Source organism: Salvelinus alpinus, chromosome 20 (genome assembly GCF_045679555.1).
Source record: "Salvelinus alpinus chromosome 20, SLU_Salpinus.1, whole genome shotgun sequence".
Classification (NCBI taxonomy): Eukaryota; Metazoa; Chordata; class Actinopteri; order Salmoniformes; family Salmonidae; genus Salvelinus; species Salvelinus alpinus.
In genome coordinates this window covers 46,697,815-46,718,803 of record NC_092105.1, presented here as the reverse complement: position 1 = coordinate 46,718,803, position 20,989 = coordinate 46,697,815, and the positions used below count along the sequence as shown (strand labels likewise).

The 20,989-nt window shown below is 39.8% G+C and overlaps 2 protein-coding genes across 2 annotated transcripts in view; both read right to left on the bottom strand.

Annotated features, from left to right (window-relative positions):
• LOC139547007 (G-protein coupled receptor 39-like) overlaps positions 1–15,138 on the bottom strand; it is a 69,758-nt gene extending 54,620 nt beyond the window's left edge. The window contains exons 1-2 of the mRNA XM_071356040.1: positions 14,873–15,138; positions 13,829–14,683 (exon numbers count right to left, since the gene is read on the bottom strand). Of these exons, the coding sequence (XP_071212141.1) occupies positions 13,829–14,618 (790 nt within the window). The 5' untranslated portion in view covers positions 14,619–14,683; positions 14,873–15,138. The remainder of the gene's footprint in view (positions 1–13,828; positions 14,684–14,872) is intronic.
• The window catches only part of LOC139547006 (solute carrier family 35 member F5-like), a 121,069-nt gene that overhangs the window by 53,513 nt on the left and 46,567 nt on the right, over positions 1–20,989 (bottom strand). The gene's annotated exons all lie outside the window — the stretch shown is intronic.

Sequence of the window (20,989 nt, the reverse complement as noted above, 5' to 3'; positions counted from 1 at the left end):
TGCCTACCTGATTTAGGGGACACAGTGAACAACAGTTGGGCGATGAGGCCAATTTAATTGTAAAACGTTTCCTTGGTGTTAAATATAGTCTGTGAACAAGTATGGGAATGCCATTTTGATTCCCAGTTACATTGTTTTTTAATTTAGCACCTAATAGAAATTGTGTGAGCAATAATAGGACCAAAGTGTAGTTTACATTTTTTAAGAGATATATCAAGTGAAGACCAGTGGTGGGAAAAGTACTCAAATATCATACTTTAGTAAAAATAAAGATACCTTAACAGAAAATGACTCAAGTAAAAGTGAAAGTTACCCAGTAAAACACTACTTGAGTAAAAGTCTGAAAGTATCTGGTATTAAATATACTTAAGTACAGTGGTAGAAAAAGTACTCAATCGTCATACTTGAGTAAAAGTACAAAGTAAAAGTAAATGCTATACATCAAATTCCTTATATTAAGCAAACCAGACGGCGAGATTTTCTTCTTATTTTTAATTACGGACATACAGGGGCACACTCCATCACTCAGAGATCATTTACAAACACAGTATTTGTGTTTCGTGAGTCTGCCAGATCAGAGGCAGTAGGGATGACAAAGTGGTATATTGATAGGTGCCCTAATTCTGTCCTGGTTGAGCATTCTAAATGTAATGAGTACTTTTAGGTGTCAGGGAATATGTATGGAGTAAAAAGTACCATATTTTCTTTAGTAATATAGTGGAGTAAAAGTAAAAGTTGTCAAACATATAAACAGTAAATTAAAGTACAGACACCCAAAAAAACTAAGTAAGTAGTACTTTAAAGTATTTTTATTTACACTACCATTCAAAAGTTTGGGGTCACTTAGAAATGTCCTTGTTTTTGAAAGAAAATCACATTTTTTGTCCATTAAAATAGCATCAAATTGATCAGAAATACAGTGTAGACATTGTTAATGTTGTAAATGACTATTGTAGCTGGAAACGGTAGATTTGTTATGGAATATCTACATAGGCGTACAGAGGCCCATTATCAGCAACCATCACTCCTGTGTTCCAATAGCACGTTGTGTTAGCTAATCCAACTTTATAATTTTAAAAGGCTAATTGATCATTAGAAAACCCTTTTGCAATTATGTTAGAACAGCTGAACACACCCACCTTCAGGGAAGTCAACTGATGTTCACCATCTGTGCCCATTCAACATAGGCTAGATTTACGTAGTTATTACTTCTAAAAGAAAAATTTGGGGGTTCTCATAGGCTTACAATGTTGTTTTTGTATTATTTCTTGAAGTTGTCAAAGACTCCAGTCACCTAAGTCATAGACTTTTCTCTCTGTTACTGCACGGCAAGCGGTACCGGAGCGCCAAGTCTAGGTCCAAAAGGCTCCATAACAGCTTCTACCCCCAAGTTATAAGACTGCTGGACAGTCAAATGGCCACCCAGATTATTTCCATTGATTTGAACAGTCGCTAAGATTATATTTAGTTGTGATTGTTGCAAAATCCCTATTTTGAATGATTACCATGGAAGTAATGGTTGAGTCTTACTCGATGGATGGCAAATTTTGCTCTTTAAAAAAAAATCTAAACATTAAGTTCTGTCTTGACTTTGGAAAGAGTAATAGCTACCGGGTCTGAAAAGAGTGTTTGTTGAGAACGCTGTAACACAGTTAACAAATGTCCAAATCTGATGTCTTCTTTTATTGTGATTTATTCAGCGAAGATACAAATGCAGTTGAATTATTTTTATAAAACCTTTGGTGGCATCCCATAGAATCCGGGGTTCATTGACAGAATTTTAATTGATCATTACGAATTAATTTAGTGAAATTTCGAATTGATCACAGAATGTATGATTTTGTAGTAATGAAATGTTGAAACGCCATCTTGTGGCTCTTTTCGGAGATTTATACATTTGAAATAGGCAGTTGTAAGCGTAGTGGTCAGACAAGCTCATATGTGAAATTTATATTTTCTTAATTATAGCAAATATAGGTGTAGAAAATAGTATTAAATCGGTTCGTAAGAATAATTTATACCTGTTTGAGTAGAAAGTGTACTCTTTTGCTTCAGGATTATTCATCATGATATTAATCATCAGAGGATAACTGCCTCAAAACAATGTTATTTAAGTTTTAATTTCCATTGGCTCAGTATGACATGATTGTCACCTGCTCCAGTGATTGGGGTGCACAATGAGTAGGGGCTAATGGATGAAACCCCATTCCACGCCTTCATCACTGTAATATGGCCAGCCATCTCCCTGTCCTGTCAGAACCAGACCCCGTAGGGAGGTCACCGGAGCACATACTGTACACTCAATCTGATTCTCACTCTATCCAATATCAAAGACACAATTAGACCAGTGAAGATGTACGTGCCGACATGTAATTGAGTTCGACTATGAAAATGGCATCTTGTTTTTACACTCCAGGCAATGAGATCATTACACAACAGGGTCAATCAGTTATTACTATGTTTGATTGTGTTCACTTACTTTAAAATATAACATGAATAAAATAATAATATTGTATAAAATATACTATACTATGATTTCACCTTTATTTAACCAGGTAGGCCAGTTGAGAACAAGTTCTCATTTACAACTGCATCCTGGCCAAGATAAAGCAAAGCTGTGCGACAAAAACAACAACACAGAGTTACACCAGGGATAAGCAAACATACAGTCAATAACACAATAGAAAAATCTGTGTACAGTGTGTGCAAATGTAGTAAAATGAAGGAGGTAAGGCAATAAATAGGCCATAGTGGCGAAATAATTACAATTTAGCATTAACACTGGAGTGATATATGTGCAGATGATGATGTGCAAGTAGAGATACTGGGGTGCAAAAGAGCAAAGTTTATATATGATAAGGTTTCAAAAGGGCATGCAAGTCTTAAAATCAATGTGCTACTTTACATCAGTGTCTTGTGTTAATACAGTAAAAGCATGATGAATGTTGATGGGTCAAAGACGTATAATGTTTTCAAAGTAGCAAAAAAATAAAACAGCAATTACAATTCTCTAAAATGCTTTTTTATGTTCAATGGAGTTGTCACGTTCGTTCTCCTCCTCGTCTGAGGAGGAGCATGGATCGGACCAAAACGCAGAGTGACATGAATACATCTTCTTTTATTAGAGACGAAGACGAAACGAACACTATACAAACTAATACAAAAACAATAAACCACGAACGTGAAGCTACAAACGAAAGTGCACACATAAGCTACTATCGTTAGACATAGACAATTACCCACCAATCCCCAATACAAAACAAGCCACCTATATATGATTCTCAATCAGGGACAACGATAGACAGCTGCCTCTGATTGAGAACCATATTAGGCTGAACATAGAAACAGACAAACTAGACACACAACATAGAATTCCCACCCAGCTCACGTCCTGACCAACACTAAACAAGCAAAACACACAAGAACTATGGTCAGGACGTGACAGGAGTGTCACCTATGCCCTTATATTAGTTATATTCAAGAATAAAGCCAATCATTAATTTTTACTGTGATTCATATGTATGTACCCTAGTAAAATGTAATTCAGTATAAGTGTTGTTTTTTTAAATTGTAATTTTATGCCCATATTTCATAATCACAAGGTTATTTATCCATGCTTAGACTGGCAGAAATATAACTACCCAGAAAAAAATGACATTTTATTTTGAATACCACATATTTGATGTGGGTACAACTCAAAATTTGATATTTTTTTTTTTTTTACAAAAACAATCTGAGAAAATCTATGAAAATATCTTTCACTTCATCCTTTGAGATTTGTTTTTGTCTCTGAGTCAACAACACAAAATGATTGTATTTTAATATAAAATACTGGTGTTATACTGTATGACACTATTTTGTTACCATGAATGACACATATCACTACGGCCCACAAATATTGATTAAATGTGATTCCTTCAGCAATAACAATAATGATCATATTAACTATTATTAGTAGCAGCAATAGTATTTTTCTTTTAGCTATTTTTTTAAAGATATAAAACTGTAAAAAAACAGGATAAGATTTTATTTTATTTATTTCACCTTTATTTAACCAGGTAGGCTAGTTGAGAACAAGTTCTCATTTGCAACTGCGACCTGGCCAAGATAAAGCATAGCAGTGTGAACAGACAACACAGAGTTACACATGGAGTAAACAATAAACAAGTCAATAACATGGTAGAAAAAAAAGAGAATCTATATACAATGTGTGCAAAAGGCATGAGGTAGGCAATAAATCGAATAATTACAATTTAGCAGATTAACACTGGAGTGATAAATCATCAGATGATCATGTGCAAGAAGAGATACTGGTGTGCAAAAGAGCAGAAAAGTAAATAAATAAAAGCAGTATGGGGGGTGAGGTAGGTAAATTGGGTGGGTAGTTTACAGATGGACTATGTACAGCTGCAGCGATCGGTTAGCTGCTCGGATAGCAGATTTTTAAAGTTGTTGAGGGAGATAAAAGTCTCCAACTTCAGAGATTTTTGAAATTCGTTCCAGTCGCAGGCAGCAGAGAACTGGAAGGAAAGGCGTCCAAATGAGGTTTTGGCTTTAGGGATGATCAGTGAGATACACCTGCTGGAGCGCGTGCTGCGGGTGGGTGTAGCCATCGTGACCAGTGAACTGAGATAAGGCGGCACTTTACCTAGCATAGCCTTGTAGATGACCTGGAGCCAGTGGGTCTGACGACGAACATGTAGCGAGGGCCAGCCGACTAGGGCATACAGGTCGCAGTGGTGGGTCGTATAAGGTGCTTTAGTAACAAAACGAATGGCACTGTGATAAACTGCATCCAGTTTGCTGAGTAGAGTATTGGAAGCTATTTTGTAGATGACATCGCCGAAGTCGAGGATCGGTAGGATAGTCAGTTTTACTAGGGTAAGTTTGGCGGCGTGAGTGAAGGAGGCTTTGTTGCGGAATAGAAAGCCGATTCTTGATTTGATTTTGGATTGGAGATGTTTGATATGAGTCTGGAAGGAGAGTTTGCAGTCTAGCCAGACACCTAGGTACTTATAGATGTCCACATATTCTAGGTCGGAACCGTCCAGGGTGGTGATGCTAGTCGGGCGTGCGGGTGCAGGCAGCGAACGGTTGAAAAGCATGCATTTGGTTTTACTAGCGTTTAAGAGCAGTTGGAGGCCACGGAAGGAGTGTTGTATGGCATTGAAGCTCGTTTGGAGGTTAGATAGCACAGTGTCCAAGGAAGGGCCGGAAGTATATAGAATGGTGTCGTCTGCGTAGAGGTGGATCAGGGAATCGCCCGCAGCAAGAGCAACATCATTGATGTTTAAAATGTGCAGGCTAGCTGAACTTAGATCGCTTCCATACTAGAGAGAGAGAGAGAAATTACCCATACGCCACACACATAAAGAACATGGGTTTTACTATGCAACATAGTTTAACTGGCACATGAGATACAATTTAAATTAGCATTGAACATTTCAAACAAAGCATTAATTGAAAAACATTCCGTAAACATTGTGCAAAAAACTGTAGTTTTGCTTAAAATCATCACGAAACAGTGGAGATCAGGCATTTGAAAGAAAATACTTAAAAAATGATCCCACCAACATCAAAACAAAACATTTCTGTATTCTGAACATCAGAATATTAACCAAATCCATTGTCTGAACATCAAATGGAACTCATCAACGTTCTCAAACTGAACTCATCATTCAATAACATCTTTAAAACATGGATTTATTTTTAGTTCGCTTGTGTATGTCATTTTCTTGTGTAGGCCTATGTAGTATTCTGTAGCCTAACTGGTGTATAACTTGGAATTTGGACTAATAAAGCTCTGTAAACTTTTCCCAGTCAGAGTTTTGAATTCCTTCGTTTTGTAGTAAACGGCTCTGGTTCGGAGATTACTGCTTGGACATCCGACTTGAAGTAGTATGTGATGTCCTTAACTTGGGGCCATGCAAATTAATTAATTATTTCTGCTGCTTGTTGCATGCAACTGATTTCCATCTCCTCTCCCACAACCTTCAGAACTTTGCCGACAAATGGCTGGTAATCGTAATTGACTATTACGAACTTTCCGTTTTAAATCCTCTGGTGGTTTCACCATTGTGGACAAGCTGTCTTCTGTTTCTGCATTTTGCTTCTGAAAGTCCACCTCTGTTGGAGCATTGCACTCACAGGAGATGCATGCTCGGGAGCAGAAGCAGGACACCTCCCGATGGTGGATCTTTCCAGGTTCCTTTGCGATGATCTGGTGGATTTTTAAGGTTCCTTTGGCAGCTGGCAACTCATTTGGAACTGCTTTATCAAATCGGTTAATCTCATCCTCAGCAATCCAGAAGTACTTTACACGTGACTGCGTTTTCTCCAGCATGGTATAGAGCTCCTTTGGGCTCTGGAGGTCACCACCGTTTTTTTGACAAACTCATCTGCACAGCGTTTCACGGAACCACCAAACCCAACGGGTGCACCTTTTCAGATTTTTTCCCCCCCTTCTTATTATCCAAGACTGGCTTCAGATCAGCCCACACGGCACGCTCGTCATGCCGAAGCGACTCTGAAATGGAGACATAGGATTGGCATTCCTGTGATGTGTACACAACCCTTGTGTGTACAGTTGCCTGCTTACGGCCGGCCGGCCTCCAAAATGAAAAGCCTGAACCTCTGTATGCAGCCGACACACTTAATTTTCATAAAAGTCCATGTGGATTACAACCTCGTGTTCTTTAAGTGTGTCTTTTAAGTTTCGGCACTGCTCAACTTGATGCAGCCAGTTAAACTGCAGCTACACAAAATAGCTACATAAAATGCCCATCAAACTACTTCAATTCAAACTTGTACAGTCTCAATTTTTCATAAAGTTCCCCAAATGTGAAGCAGCTATTAACGAATATAATTCAAAATAAAAAAAAATATCCATAAATGTGTGTAATATTATATTAACTAATATAATCCATCAGTTATACCTTAACTGCAGTTCAATAAAACATTGACTACAGTGTAATAGTGCAACTTAATGTTAAGTGTTATCCACCCAGCTTTATATTCTATTATATCCTATTCTGTTGCTGACAGTAGCATGAAACCATGAAAACAATACCTTGCTTTTCTTCTGGCTAGTCTTTCCTCCCTAGCAACTGGATCTGCGTTTAATATTTTGTCTGTGCCGTGCAGCCCTCTCCTTATTGGACAACGGCATCTACAGTATAAAGATCATGTGCCTTGAAATACGTTAAGATGCCATAAAATAGTTTGAAATGCTAATATTCAGTATTCATACAACAAGTAATTATGAATTGCATGATTAAATGTTGTAAACTAGTGAAAACATGGGATTACAAACTACTGTCATTCAGCATAACGGGTGACATTGTGGTATAACATGAAACTTTTGTTGTGCTGAAGGACAAAAGTGTGATACTGAAGAATGGATTTCACACATAAACATATTTAACAGGAAGTTCCTTGGCCACCTATATAAAGTAATGACCTATAAAGATTATCCTTACTTTTCATATTTAATATAGCTTTTTATAAAATAATTACATTAAAAGTATGTTTTCTGTGTTGTTCTGAAGGACATGTGGATGTTAATAGAGGGTGGAAAGGTGAAATCATCAAATATTTCAGAGAGATTTACTCACCTCATAACTTTGATAGAGGGTCTTCAATGGGTATTATTTGTGATGTCACATGATTACCATCATGTGATATGCTTTAAAATGGCGTTTCACCTTTGCTATATTGAATGACATTGATGAAGTGCAGAAGCCCGGGCAAAAGCTATTCAAGTTTTAAAATATTTTTTAGATGCAGTATGTCGCCTATAATTCTATGTGTTGTTGCAAACACTAACACAATTATGCCATGGGTGTTCATTTATATTTTTAGGATGAATTTCTACATTTAAAAAACACTTTTGTCATTAGAATTTTAACCCGGACTGTTACACTGATGGACATTTTGACACTTTAGGGCTCAATAACTCCCTTAATGTAATATTTTGCAACACAAACATTTCTGGCTCAAAAGAAGGGTAAGTGTTGAGTGATTTAACATTATATTTCTACATATTTATCTTTTTTATGTTAAACGAATGACCTTCGGACACCAAATGTACACGTCTCGTCTTTGACCCTGATACTACAGCACCGTGTTACAGGTAAGTGGCTAGAAAGGGTAGAACTGTGCCCTCTGAGACTCAAATCATCAGGCTGATGGCATTAGTTATTCTCTCAGATTAGTTAGTGAAGAAAACACTGTTCTAGACCGGCTGATGAATTCTTCCTGTCCTACCTTACCGGGACGCTGATAAATTACTGAAGCTACTGGCTAAATTACAGTCATGCTATTGGAACCTTATGTAGTCAATCCCTTTGTCATGAAAAGGGGGAGCAGATGGTACAAAGCATGACACAGGATAAATCATCTCACACTATGAACACTAGACTGGAAAATGAGGGTTTGACGAACATATACATCATTTATATAGCAGCAAATTCGGGAGGTAGCCCAGCCTAGGATTTGAACCCAGGACCAGCAATTGTCAACCAGGTACTGCTTTTACAGTTTTTCCCAGAATTGCACTTTCTCCATGACACTGTTCATTTATTTTGACAACAGACATGTACTTAACCTTACTATGCTCCAGCAACTCACCAATGCTTCAAGTCTCCAAGACATGTCTCCGTACTATGGGGGACCAAGCCTTCTGCTCCCGTGCCCCTCGCCTATGGAATGCTCTCCCTGAACATTTGAGAGCTGCTCCATCGATCAGAACTGAAAAAATTTGCCTTACAACATATTTATACAGATTGTAGTCCTACTCTTACTTTCTTATAGTCCTACTCTAAGTCCTTTTAGCACATCTATTCTACTACTGTACTTCTATTTCCTGTCTTGATGCTAAACGTTTTTATACTGAACAACAATATATACGCAACATGCTACAATTTCAAAGATTTGACTGAGATACAGTTCATATAAGGAAATCAGTTCATTGAAATAAATTCATTAGACCCTAATCTATGGATTTCACATGACTTCCCAGTCATTGTTGGTCACAGATACACGCCCCTACCTTTTTATTTAAGGTATCAGAAAAACAGTATCTGATGTGACCAGCATTTGCCTCATGCAGCGTGACACATCTCCTTCGCATAGAGTTGATCAGGCTGTTGATTGTGGCCTGTGGAATGTTGTCCCACTCCTCTTCAATGGCTGTGCAAATTTGCTGGATATTGACGGGAACTGGAACACGCAGTCGTAAACATCGATTCAGAGCATTCCAAACATTCTCAATGGGTGACATGTCTGATGAGTATGCAGGCCATGGAAGAACTGGGACATTTTCAGCTTCCAGGAATTGTATACAGATCCTTGCGACATGGGTGCCGTGCATTATCATGCTGAAACATGAGGTGATGGCAGCGGATGAGTGGCACGACAATGGGTCTCAGGATCTCGTCACAGTATTTCTGTGCATTCAAAATGCCATTGATAAAATGCTATTGTGTTCACTGTCCTTAGCTTATGCCTGCCCATACCATAACCCCACCGCCATCATGGGACACTCTGTTTACAATGTTGACATCAGCAAACCACTCGCCCACACGACGCCATACACGCTGTCTGCCATCTGCCTGGTACAGTTGAAAATGGGATTGATCTGTGAAGAGCACACTTTTCCAGTGTGCCAGTGGCCATAAACGGTGAGAATTTGCCCACTAAAGTTGATTACGACGCCAAACTGCAGTCAGGTCAAGACCCTGGTGAGGACGACGAGCACGCTGATGAGCTTCCCTGAGACGGTTTCTGATAGAAATTATTTGGTTGTGCAAAACCAGTTTCATCAGCTTTCTGGGTGGCTGGTCTCAGATGATCCCGCAGGTGAAGAAGCCGGATGTGGATGTCTTGGGCTGGCGTGGTTATACATGGTCTGCGATTGCGAGACCGGTTGGACATACTGCCAATTTCTTGTGTTGTGTGACCTGTTATTGTCCCCAGCACAAGGTTCACCTTTGCAATGGTCATCCTGTTTAATCAGCTTCTTGATATGCCACACCTGCCAGGTGGATGGATTATCTTGGCAAAGGAGAAATGTTCACTAACAGGGATGTAAACAAATTTGTGCACAACATCTGGGAGAAATAAGCTCTTTGTATGTACGGAACATTTCTGGGATCTTTTATTTCAGCTCATTACATGTTGCGTTTATATTTTTGTTCAGTGTATTTTATGTAATTTAAAAAAAATCATTATTTACGTTTTTGTCTATGTAGAGCATTGAGATAACACTGTAATGAAGTGTTATACAAATGACATGTATTATAATTATTACATTCTGATTGCAACACAAACTCAAGGATGCCATGTTGCAATTCTAGCTGTTGAATACAACCACACCGCTCTGAAAACAAATACACATAATTACATATGAATCACTTTCAAAGTGCCACTTGTCAAGTGGCAGCAGACCAGCCAGGCACTGAAATTCCTACCTTGCAATCAGTTGAAGGACAGCTCCTCAAGCACTGCTCAGTGAGCTGTTGTACCTTCAAGTAGTGATCACTGGTCTAGTAGTGAAATGGAAGCCATGATGGCATAACCAATTGTGGAGATTGTTGTTGTCTGAAAGGGCTGTGATGGTATTTAGGAATGGAGAAGCCTTAGGATGTACATGAACAAAGTAACTAAAGAAGCTACATATTTCTAAGGCGAATCCAATGATGATTTAGCATATACCTGGTTTCTAAGCGTACACGATATGGTTAGCGTATATGCTACTGTAGGCCTATATTTTACAAATGGACATTCTTCAAATTTATATCACTTATTTAACTGTTGATTTAGATTAATAATATATAATAGATATAATATATATGATATAATTATATTTAATATATAATAGATGACACACAGAAATGTAAAAATGCAAGGGTATGTTGTCTGTGTTCTAAATATGAATATGTATACATTGAATGGTTCAAGTAGGTGGTTGAGAGGAGCAGAGTGCAGTATTGAGGAGAGATGAGGCTACACGATCTCTCGGTTTACATTATCAAGTGCCAAATTGAAGTAAATCTGCCCATTTTTCAATTTGATAACACAAGTAGCCCCAGCGAGATCTACTGTACCATTAATAGAGTAATTTTAATCTTAATATATCATACTGTTGGGTTCTGAAAATATGAAATATACTTATTCAGGTCACTGAGGGAGAGAGGGGAATGTATAACATTTACATTCTGCCCGGATATATTATTGCTAGCCATCAGGGATCCCATGGGAGGAGAAGAGACACTCTGGTACAAGTCAACATGACAGCCGTGAGTTGGGGAGGAGTGAGCAAAGGCAGGTCAGATGAGGAAGAACAGATATCACTAAAGTTCTGTCTAGCAAAAAAAGATGCATTGTCTTTTCAGATGTGTAGGAGGAGACTGAGTATAGGAGAAAGGATTAAATATCAGTGCTTGTGTGAATATGTCTTATGCAGCTGTATGACCCAATGGGTGACTAAACTTGGTCTAAGCTTTACTAATTGTCTGTGAAATTTTACAAGGTTCTTTTAGAACCTAACAATACTTTATATTCACGTTGACTTCCGATACTCTTTGCCATGTGGTATTATTTGCTGTTGGGATAAACTATTGCCTGGAAACCCTGTAACCAATTTAGAGCAAACACTTCACATGTGCATGTTGACTTGTCTGCACGCAGCCACACATAGTAATCATTATAGTCAATGTTAAGATGGATTACAGGCCTCCAATTCTAGACCGATGTCTCTGTCAACAAATGTACAGTATACAAGGCTTCCTGCTTCCAGCACCCGAGAACTTTACATTCATTCAAGACATGAGAAAATACAATAATACGGTCCAGAACTAATGAAGAAATAACTCTGCATACTTAATGTGTATACACACTACAATGTTGTGTGGTATTTCTTTCTATCCACGTGACATCAATATAACATGGCCAACTACAGGCGTGTTCTTCATGTGAGTTCCCTTGAGATTCTTTGTGGACAGTAATGGCACAGACCACCCCAAACAGAAGACGTATGTGTGAAATCAATAATTTGAATGGTCATAACATTTAAAAATGGTGTCGTGGAGTCAATCGGAGCTTGGGGCCGAGAGTGGCATTTCCACTGTTAAGTAAACAGAGGAGTTAGACAGACTCTCAACACAGAGGTGGCACCACAGGTCCCAGAGTGGTGTGGTGAGAAAAAACATTCTGGGGCCCATCGTTTTTCCTGATCTGGTAACCTAAGCAGGTAAAACTACGGACATTGTATGGTATGGCATGACTAATCTATTGTAAAAAGGTTTAAAATGGGCTATGATCGAACCAGAGTTTTTCTTATCAGGTTACATGGATTTTAAAAAACTCCTGGCCTTGGAGAGGATGAAAAACCTGTCAAACTGCAGCAACAGTACTTATATATTTTTTTTAAAGGACTAGGGGGTTTCCTATACAGACACAGAGAAAGCAACATGATTGGACAATAGAACTAACAGAGCTTGCTTTATGCAGATTGGCATAGTGTAGTCCTGACATATGCAACTGTAGGCCTAATAAGAAATTGACTTACGGTCTATGTCAGCTATTGTTTTTATTAATACTTTTAGATTGAAAAAGGTAGGTAGCCTGGTCAGCCCAAGTTTGAATATAAACCAAATTCAAACTTGAGCTGTTTCTTCATCCCGTTGATGCAGAGGTTCCATCTACTTTTATAGCACTCTAATTCTATAGGGTTGGTCTTTACCTCCTTGTTGTTTTTCAGGAGTAATGAGACCTTCTTTTCCAAGTAAGCACTTTTCGTTTTGCTTTCTTTTATCTCAGCAGCATTGAATTCAAACGCCTTAGATGCTTTCGTGATCCTGAGAATGTTCAGTTTGATTTGAGAGTTAATGTCCTCAAGTGTTTTGTCTTGCTTATCGAACCTGTCTTTGAGCATGTTATCTCCAAGTAGTGTTGCATTGGAAGTCTTGTCTACTTTTGGCTAATTTTCAACTCCTTCCCCGGGTTTGCCTTTATCTTTGGGTTGTGGTCTTTAATGGGGGAAACGTGAGAGGAATCCCTGCGTCTGTCTTTTGGTCCTGATGAGGAGGGGATAGCCAGGACATAGTAGTGTAGTGGTCAGATGCTTTTGCTCTGTAGCCTTAGCGTTGTTGCAATGGTTGTTGCTAGCTCCTTTGACACTAGCTTTCAGAGGACCGGATCCTGAGGAAAATGTTGACATTGACATTCTCTTCTAGGACAATAACCAACAGTATAGTGACTAATACGTCTTTTATATTTACAGTATTTTGAATTGAGTGAAATTCAGGTTGTAAATATAAATTGAGAGACTTCGCTAACTAGCTCTTTGAAGTTTGCGTGCTTAGGTCGTCATTTTGACGAAATACCCAATACCGGAGGAAAGTGAAGAGAGCGCCTTGAGCTTTGTGCGTTGTGTCCAGCATGCACGACCTGTGATCTCCGTGAATCTGATTGGTTAAGACACAGCAAAGAGCTTGCAGCAGCACTTCGATGTGAAGGACAGAGAAATTGCGCTCGAGTTGTGAGTTGACAAATAGAAATAAAAAAACAACACTTTGGCCATCTTTTTAACGCTTTGCGACAATATATTTTATTAACCTAAATAAAAATCGCCACATATTTTCCGGCGGCCCTGTCACAACAGCTACACTGTCTACCAGTTGGAATGCAATGGTGTACACGCCATTGCATGGACACACACACACATTGTGGCCACCAGTTGGCTAAACAAAATGTATCATCATCCTTTCAAAATTGCAATCGGTAACATCTTAGATATTTTAGGTAGAATGTAAAAGTGTCAACTTACCTAGAAAAAGGATGGTTTGCTTCTTGGCGGCTTTGACCCTGGCACTCTCGTGTTTTGGCTTATCCTCTACTCCGTTGACCCCTCTTCCTATGGGCCCCATGGTTTTCTGAAGGACCAGGATCATGGCCCGACACATGACCCCCACGCTGACCAGCACCACCATGTACACAATGAACGCCACAAAGATACTGGCCCTGTACATCCCCCACTGGTTTCTCAGGTTGGTGCAGAACGTCAGGTTCTGGACAGGCATGATGGCTCGCTCTGGGACATAGCCCTCCATTCCTGTGACGAACAGCAGCGGGAGGGCAATGAACACGGACGTGACCCAAGCGAGAGCGATGAGACTCCCCGTTGTTCGCTCTCTGCCCAGGACCTTGAAGCGGAACGGGTGGCAAATGGCTATGTAGCGTTCAAAGCTGAGCGTCGCCACGTTCAAGATGGTGGCGTAACTGCAGGCCTCAAACAGAAAGTTGTAGATCTTGCAGGAAGCGTCACCCGAGGCTGAGGTGAAGGGGAACCACGTGGCACTGTAGAGCTCTACAGGCATTCCTATGAGGAGGACCAGAAGGTCGGAACATGCCAGGCTCACCATGTGGTCCGTCACGTACTTTTGCAGGTAGCCATTCTGCCGCAGCACCTGTGTCACCCGAATGGTGATTCCATTACCCACGATGCCTGTGAGCAGGATGAGGCTGTACAGGACAGTGAGGAAGACTTTGATGGCATAGTTGGGCTCCAGCTCCTTCCAGTCTTTCTCCTCGGTTATCTCGGCCTCCCCCTCATTCATGGTTACTTAGTTTCGATTTCCAGATATAGATTTTTTCCTAGCGTATCAGTTCAGCAGGGCAGAGTCTGTAATAGAGCCCAGAGGAAATCCAAACAGCCAGGGAGAGATATATTTTTCAGAGATAAAATAATATATTTCTGACACCCTCATCCAAAACCGTGGTTAACTCTAAAAGTAGATTAACTTAACACAGACCTCTTGGTTGCCCAGATAAACCATATCACAGAAGAATATTAGGATCCCATTAGACATACCAGAAAGTTTCTTCCTCGTTTTAGCTTCTTTGATACACACGACTCAACGTGGCAGGACTACCCATTACTGGCCTGAAGTCTGAGTTTTGTACCATCGGCCGTCCGTACAGTTCTTCATCCAGAAAGTATTGGATTTACTCCTTTGCTTGTGCCATGCTTCAAGCTGCACCCTGACAGCAGGCACTGATTTTCTCCTATCTCCTCTCTCCTACCAGTTAAAAATTAAACTTCAGAGCAAGGGAGAGAGAGAGCACGGCCCTGTTCTGTTATCACTACTCAAGTGCAGTATGAACCCTGGCTCTACTTCAGGGACAAGGGTGATTGTGTGTAGGCGGGACCAAGGGTTACTACACATCTCTTTAGTCATACAGAGGTGTGGCCCTTCCCGAATATTATCAACTTCCATTTGGATGAATATAATACTTGCCAGAACTAAAAAATGTAACTTTGCTACATGGCACATTTATTCAAACACTTTTCTTAGGCTTATTTACACAAATTAAAACTATTTCAGAATATACAAATGACTTTGACACTCTTCCACATGCCTTCTAAGAAAACAGAAGTGGTGAAATAACTTCACTGTGTAGGATGAATGTAAACAAATGGCATACCGGTACATGGAAGTTCAAAAGTTCGAATGGAGGAAGTTGTATTGAAACCAGCCAGACATGACTGAATTAAAGTGCACACATTTTCTATTGAGGCCGTATCAAGTGCATATCACTTGACATTAACAATGAGCTGGCTCCAGACAGGAAGTAAATCAAACAAAAACGAACACTTTGATTTAAGACAGGAAAAGTGACTGTATCCATTCTATGAAAACTTGGCCTGCAATCTGCTCTGATTTCACATAAGCATATTCCACAACAATTTGAGGTGGGTAAAGTTATAAAGCATGTTTTACAAATCTGATTAGAGCACAGACTTGATTGGTTGAGTGCCAATCTCCGTGTCCTCAAAAGCTCTCATGCAGATAAAGCATGATAACTCAGGCCTATCTGCATGACAAAGCGTTGTCAGGCAGGTGCACTCTCAACAGCGAAGCTAGCGAAATCAATTTGGTTTGTTTACAATAATTACCCTACCTCTTCATTTTCATCCCTTTTCTATTTTCCTAATGATCTATCATTATGTTCTGTAATTGCCCTGATTGTAAATGTCTCTGTAAAACTGATATTTGAATGTTGTATGAGACGAGATGCTGACGTGCGTTTGACAAAACAGCTGAACCGAGTGCACGGTGAATCACGAAAGAAATATATCGCTGCAAGTAATGTACAAATAGTACAACGGGCAGAACACAGAGAGACAAGTATGACGTTTCCCAATGTCAGCTTATGAGGATAGGTGAGAGCTGTATCCTCTTATGAGCCTTTCACAATTATGGTCCAATTCCATTACTACAATTCATGCCAGCTGAATTTGGATATGGAATTTGCCCATGTAACTGCAATTATCTTCAATGACTAGACAGATTGGATCCAAACCAGAAATGTATTTGGAAGCCATAACGTTATTGACGTAATTACACTGCTAGCTTCTGTGTTCATCTTTTGTAGCTAGTATAAATATACATTCTATAAACAGGAATGTGGTTTCTATTTAGTGTTGTCATAAACACCAAAGATCATACAATACAAGAGTTGATCTATTGTTTTTCCTCTGTGCCATTTTTTGACTCGTAAGTTGGTCTTAAAAAGTCTCTCAAGTGTTTTTGGCCGGATTTCTTGGACATAAATTGATAATAGCTTATTGTGGGTCAATGCAATGATGTACAGTAGATTACACTGTACATACGATACTAAAAACAACACTCATACTATCACTATTATATTAGTCTTTCAGGATGGAAAACCATTGTACAATTCAATTGTGTAGGCCATAGAGAAGTCTGAAAAAATGTATAAAACTGTTAAGAGATGGTGTTAGGTGGAGATCTGCTCCCCTGATTTGGACTTCCTTACCTCTCAGGCTGAATTAAAAACACTATCTGGCCAAATGAACGACCATGAACATACTGCTATCTTCCAACCTAATCAGGGAGCGGAGCGGAAGAGGATTCACTGAATACAACACAACTTCTGAACTGTAAACCAGAAGTCGTCCTGAGTTTTGAGTTTAGACTTGAGTCTTCTGTAGGTAGTCCTGTGACCAATAACAGAGATACAGAACGAAATTATAAAGTGTGAACCAACGCACACACACAACACAAACCTTAGCTAACAAATCCTAGGTAACCTGAGCCCTACACTACAAATCATGTTTGAGGAGAACTTTGGTCAACTCTTAGTTCAACTCAGGATAACCGGTACCACGAAAGTGGCTCACCTTTAAGCCAGGTACATTTCTATGGCAACAAATCCTTCAGAACGATCCTGAATGAAGTGTCTGAGCCTAGAATTGAGGAAAAATGAAATCAGACTCCCTCCCTCTCGCAAAGATTGCATCATCACCCCCTTCATTTGAGGAAGACGACTGATTAAATATTTTCTTGAATGTTTTTGTGTTAAAAAATAGTAATGTTAAAATACATATCACATTACAAATGTAGTAATGACAGAATACATTTGAAACGTCACACACAGTAAAACTTTTCTATAACTAAATACAATGCATGCATATTGTTCGGAGTGGGAAAAAAGCTGCTTGTGTACTGATAAACACACCAAAGACGACATTAACGATAAGTAATCAAATAAAGACGGCACTTCTAAAAACCTATTTCACATCAAAGCCTGCTGAACTTCCAAAATAACTTTTTGACTTCAGCACAAATTAAAATGTGACACTGACCCCCTATGGATTGATGTTCCGGCATTGTCTCAAAGAAAAGTTTGGCGTTCGACTCGCCATGTGCGAGAAGCACGTGCAGGTACAAGCTTGCTAGGGTTAGCGGCAGGCAGACGAGCAATATCCACCTGCGTAGTATGGATGAGGCCTGAGCTGGAATGTTTAGCTAACTGAAGCTGGCTAGCTTTATAAGTAAATCTAGCTTGCTTCGTAGTGTACCACTCTGCCCTGTGGTGAGTACATGTTGTTTGAAGCACAGTAGATCAACATAGCTACAGAAAAGTGGCAGGTTTTGAAGCTGTGTGCTGGAAAGTCTTAGTAGTGCACAGTTAGGGCTGTGGTGTACATTTGAATTTCTTGGCTATTTCAGCTTTTGACCAGCATTAACTTTTGTGATGTTATTGAAATAGGTTTAGATTTCAAAATAGTAAATTAGAGGGCAAAAAAAAGGTATCTTAACTGAGGGAAAGTAGGGATAAAAGGACAAACCTTATGAAAAAGCACTATAGCATTCCTATAAGATTCCATTAAGAAACTGTACGTTTTTTTAATAATACCCTGTAGTTAGCTTATAGTATGCTATGATATACACTGCTCTTATTAAATACTTTTTTCTTTACATAGTTGAATGTGCTGACAACAAAATCACACAAAAATTATCAATGGAAATCAAATTTATCAACCCATGGAGGTCTGGATTTTGAGTCACACTCAAAATTAAAGTGGAAAACCACACTACAGGCTGATCCAACTTTGATGTAATGTCCTTAATAAAACAAGTCAAAATGAGGCTCAGTAGTGTGTGTGGCCTCCACGTGCCTGTATGACCTCCCTACAACGCCTGGGCATTCTCCTGATGAGGTGGCGGACAGTCTGTGGTGCAATGTGGCATTGGTGGATGGAGCGAGACATGCTGTCCCAGATGTGCTCAATTGGATTCAGGTCTGGGGAACGGGCGGGCCAGTCCATAGCATCAATGCCTTCCTCTTGCAGGAACTGCTGACACACTCCAGCCACATGAGGTCTAGCATTGTCTTGCATTAGGAGGAACCCAGGGACAACCGCACCAGCATATGGTCTCACAAGGGGTCTGAGGATCTCATCTCGGTACCTAATTGCAGTCAGGCTACCTCTGGCGAGGACATGGAGGGCTGTGCGGCCCCCCAAAGAAATGCCACCCCACACCATGACTGACCCACCGCCAAACTGGTCATGCTGGAGGATGTTGCAGGCAGCAGAACGTTCTCCACGGCGTCTCCAGACTGTCACGTCTGTCACATGTGCTCATGTGCTCAGTGTGAACCTGCTTTCATCTGTGAAGAGCACAGGGCGCCAGTGGCGAATTTGCCAATCTTGGTGTTCTCTGGCAAATGCCAAACGTCCTGCACGGTGTTGGGCTGTAAGCACAACCCCCACCTGTGGACGTCGGGCCCTCATACCACCCTCATGGAGTCTGTTTCTGACCGTTTGAGCAGACACATGCACATTTGTGGCCTGCTGGAGGTCATTTTGCAGGGCTCTGGCAGTGCTCCACCTGCTCCTCCTTGCACAAAGGCGGAGGTAGCGGTCCTGCTGCTGGGTTGTTGCCCTCCTACGGCCTCCTCCACGTCTCCTGATGTACTGGCCTGTCTCCTGGTAGCGCCTCCATGCTCTGGACACTATGCTGACAGACACAGCAAACCTTCTTGCCACAGCTCGCATTGATGTGCCATCCTGGATGAGCTGCACTACCTGAGCCACTTGTGTGGGTTGTAGACTCTGTCTCATGCTACCACTAGAGTGAAAGCACCGCCAGCATTCAAAAGTGACCAAAACATCAGCCAGGAAGCATAGGAACTGAGAAGTGGTCTGTGGTCACCACCTGCAGAAGCACTCCTTTATTGGGGGTGTCTTGCTAATTGCCTATAATTTCCACCTTTTGTCTATTCCATTTGCACAACAGCATGTGAAATTTATTGTCAATCAAGTGTTGCTTCCTAAGTGGACAGTTTGATTTCACAGAAGTGTGATTGACTTGGAGTTACATTTTGTTGTTTAAGTGTTCCCTTTATTTTTTTGAGCAGTGTATTATTTTGCTATGAAAATACTATAGAATGATTATAGGAGTCTCTATAGTATGTATTTTTGACCTATAATGACTTCAAAATATCCAATAAGATTTCAATAGTATAAATGTTATGCAGTATCTCTATAGTATTCTTATGAATTTAAATAGCGTTCCTGTATTATTATCTATAGTATTCCACTGAAGTTGTTGAGAGAATTCCTATAGGCTATTACTGTCGGGTTTGTCATAGTGTTCTAATTGAAGTGATGAAAATTATCCAAGAAAAAACATTTCCTGCAAGCAAAAAAAGAAAGCCAACCACTTTTTATTTTATATGCCAACATGGGTATAGCCAGGTTACTTTTAAAGTAGTGTGGATTTTTGGGATGGATACTTTCAATACATTACATCAATTAAAAACATGTTGCATCTTAGTAAAAACAGACAAGTAATATTAATGTTAATGTATTTTAATAAAAAACAAAAAAAATAACATGAATTAACATAAATGCATTTACACTTGATATCGTCCAAAGAAAAAGCTTTTTTTGGGGAATCGACCTCTCAACTGTCACACGTTTTTTTTATGACATGCCTAGATTGCGGTTAATAAACAAACTGTCAGCTTGAATTGCATATGGTTGAACCACAACAATGGGAATAGGCTGACATAAGCAGTTTGTTTGACAAATGCAATTCAGTCGAACAAAGAAACAGAACAGCAGTTGGGCACAACGTCCATTTTTTTTAACATGACTGAGGTATCATCCCTTTTTTCTGAGATTTTTTTCTGAGACCGTATGACCACAGGTTGGGACGGGACAGATCAGGTAATTAGTTCTTCTACAGAAAGTTTTACAGAAGCTGATCACTTATATACAGTGATCGCGGTATTCTTGTAATTTCCTTTGGCGGCTTGAGATTTAGCAGTCGGGAGTCTAATTCTGTAATTTGTCGACCTATGTACCATGGATTCAAACAGTTGCACGTATCCAATCAAAGAGACAGAAGTTGTCGAGTTATGCCGAGGAGAACAGGATGCATGTAGTCAGGCACAAAACCAAACAAAATGTTGAACAATGGAAGCTAAAACAGTGTTGACAACCCCTTTACACCATTTTGCGGAATTGCCAGTGTGAGCAGCGTGAAATGCATTATCCGTAAATTGATTGTGTGATCTTTCAATTTGCAGTTGTTGACAGTAAGGATATGATCTTACATATCCTCTGCCTTTGGGGACAACTTTACCAGGGTGCAAGCACCAATCACAACCA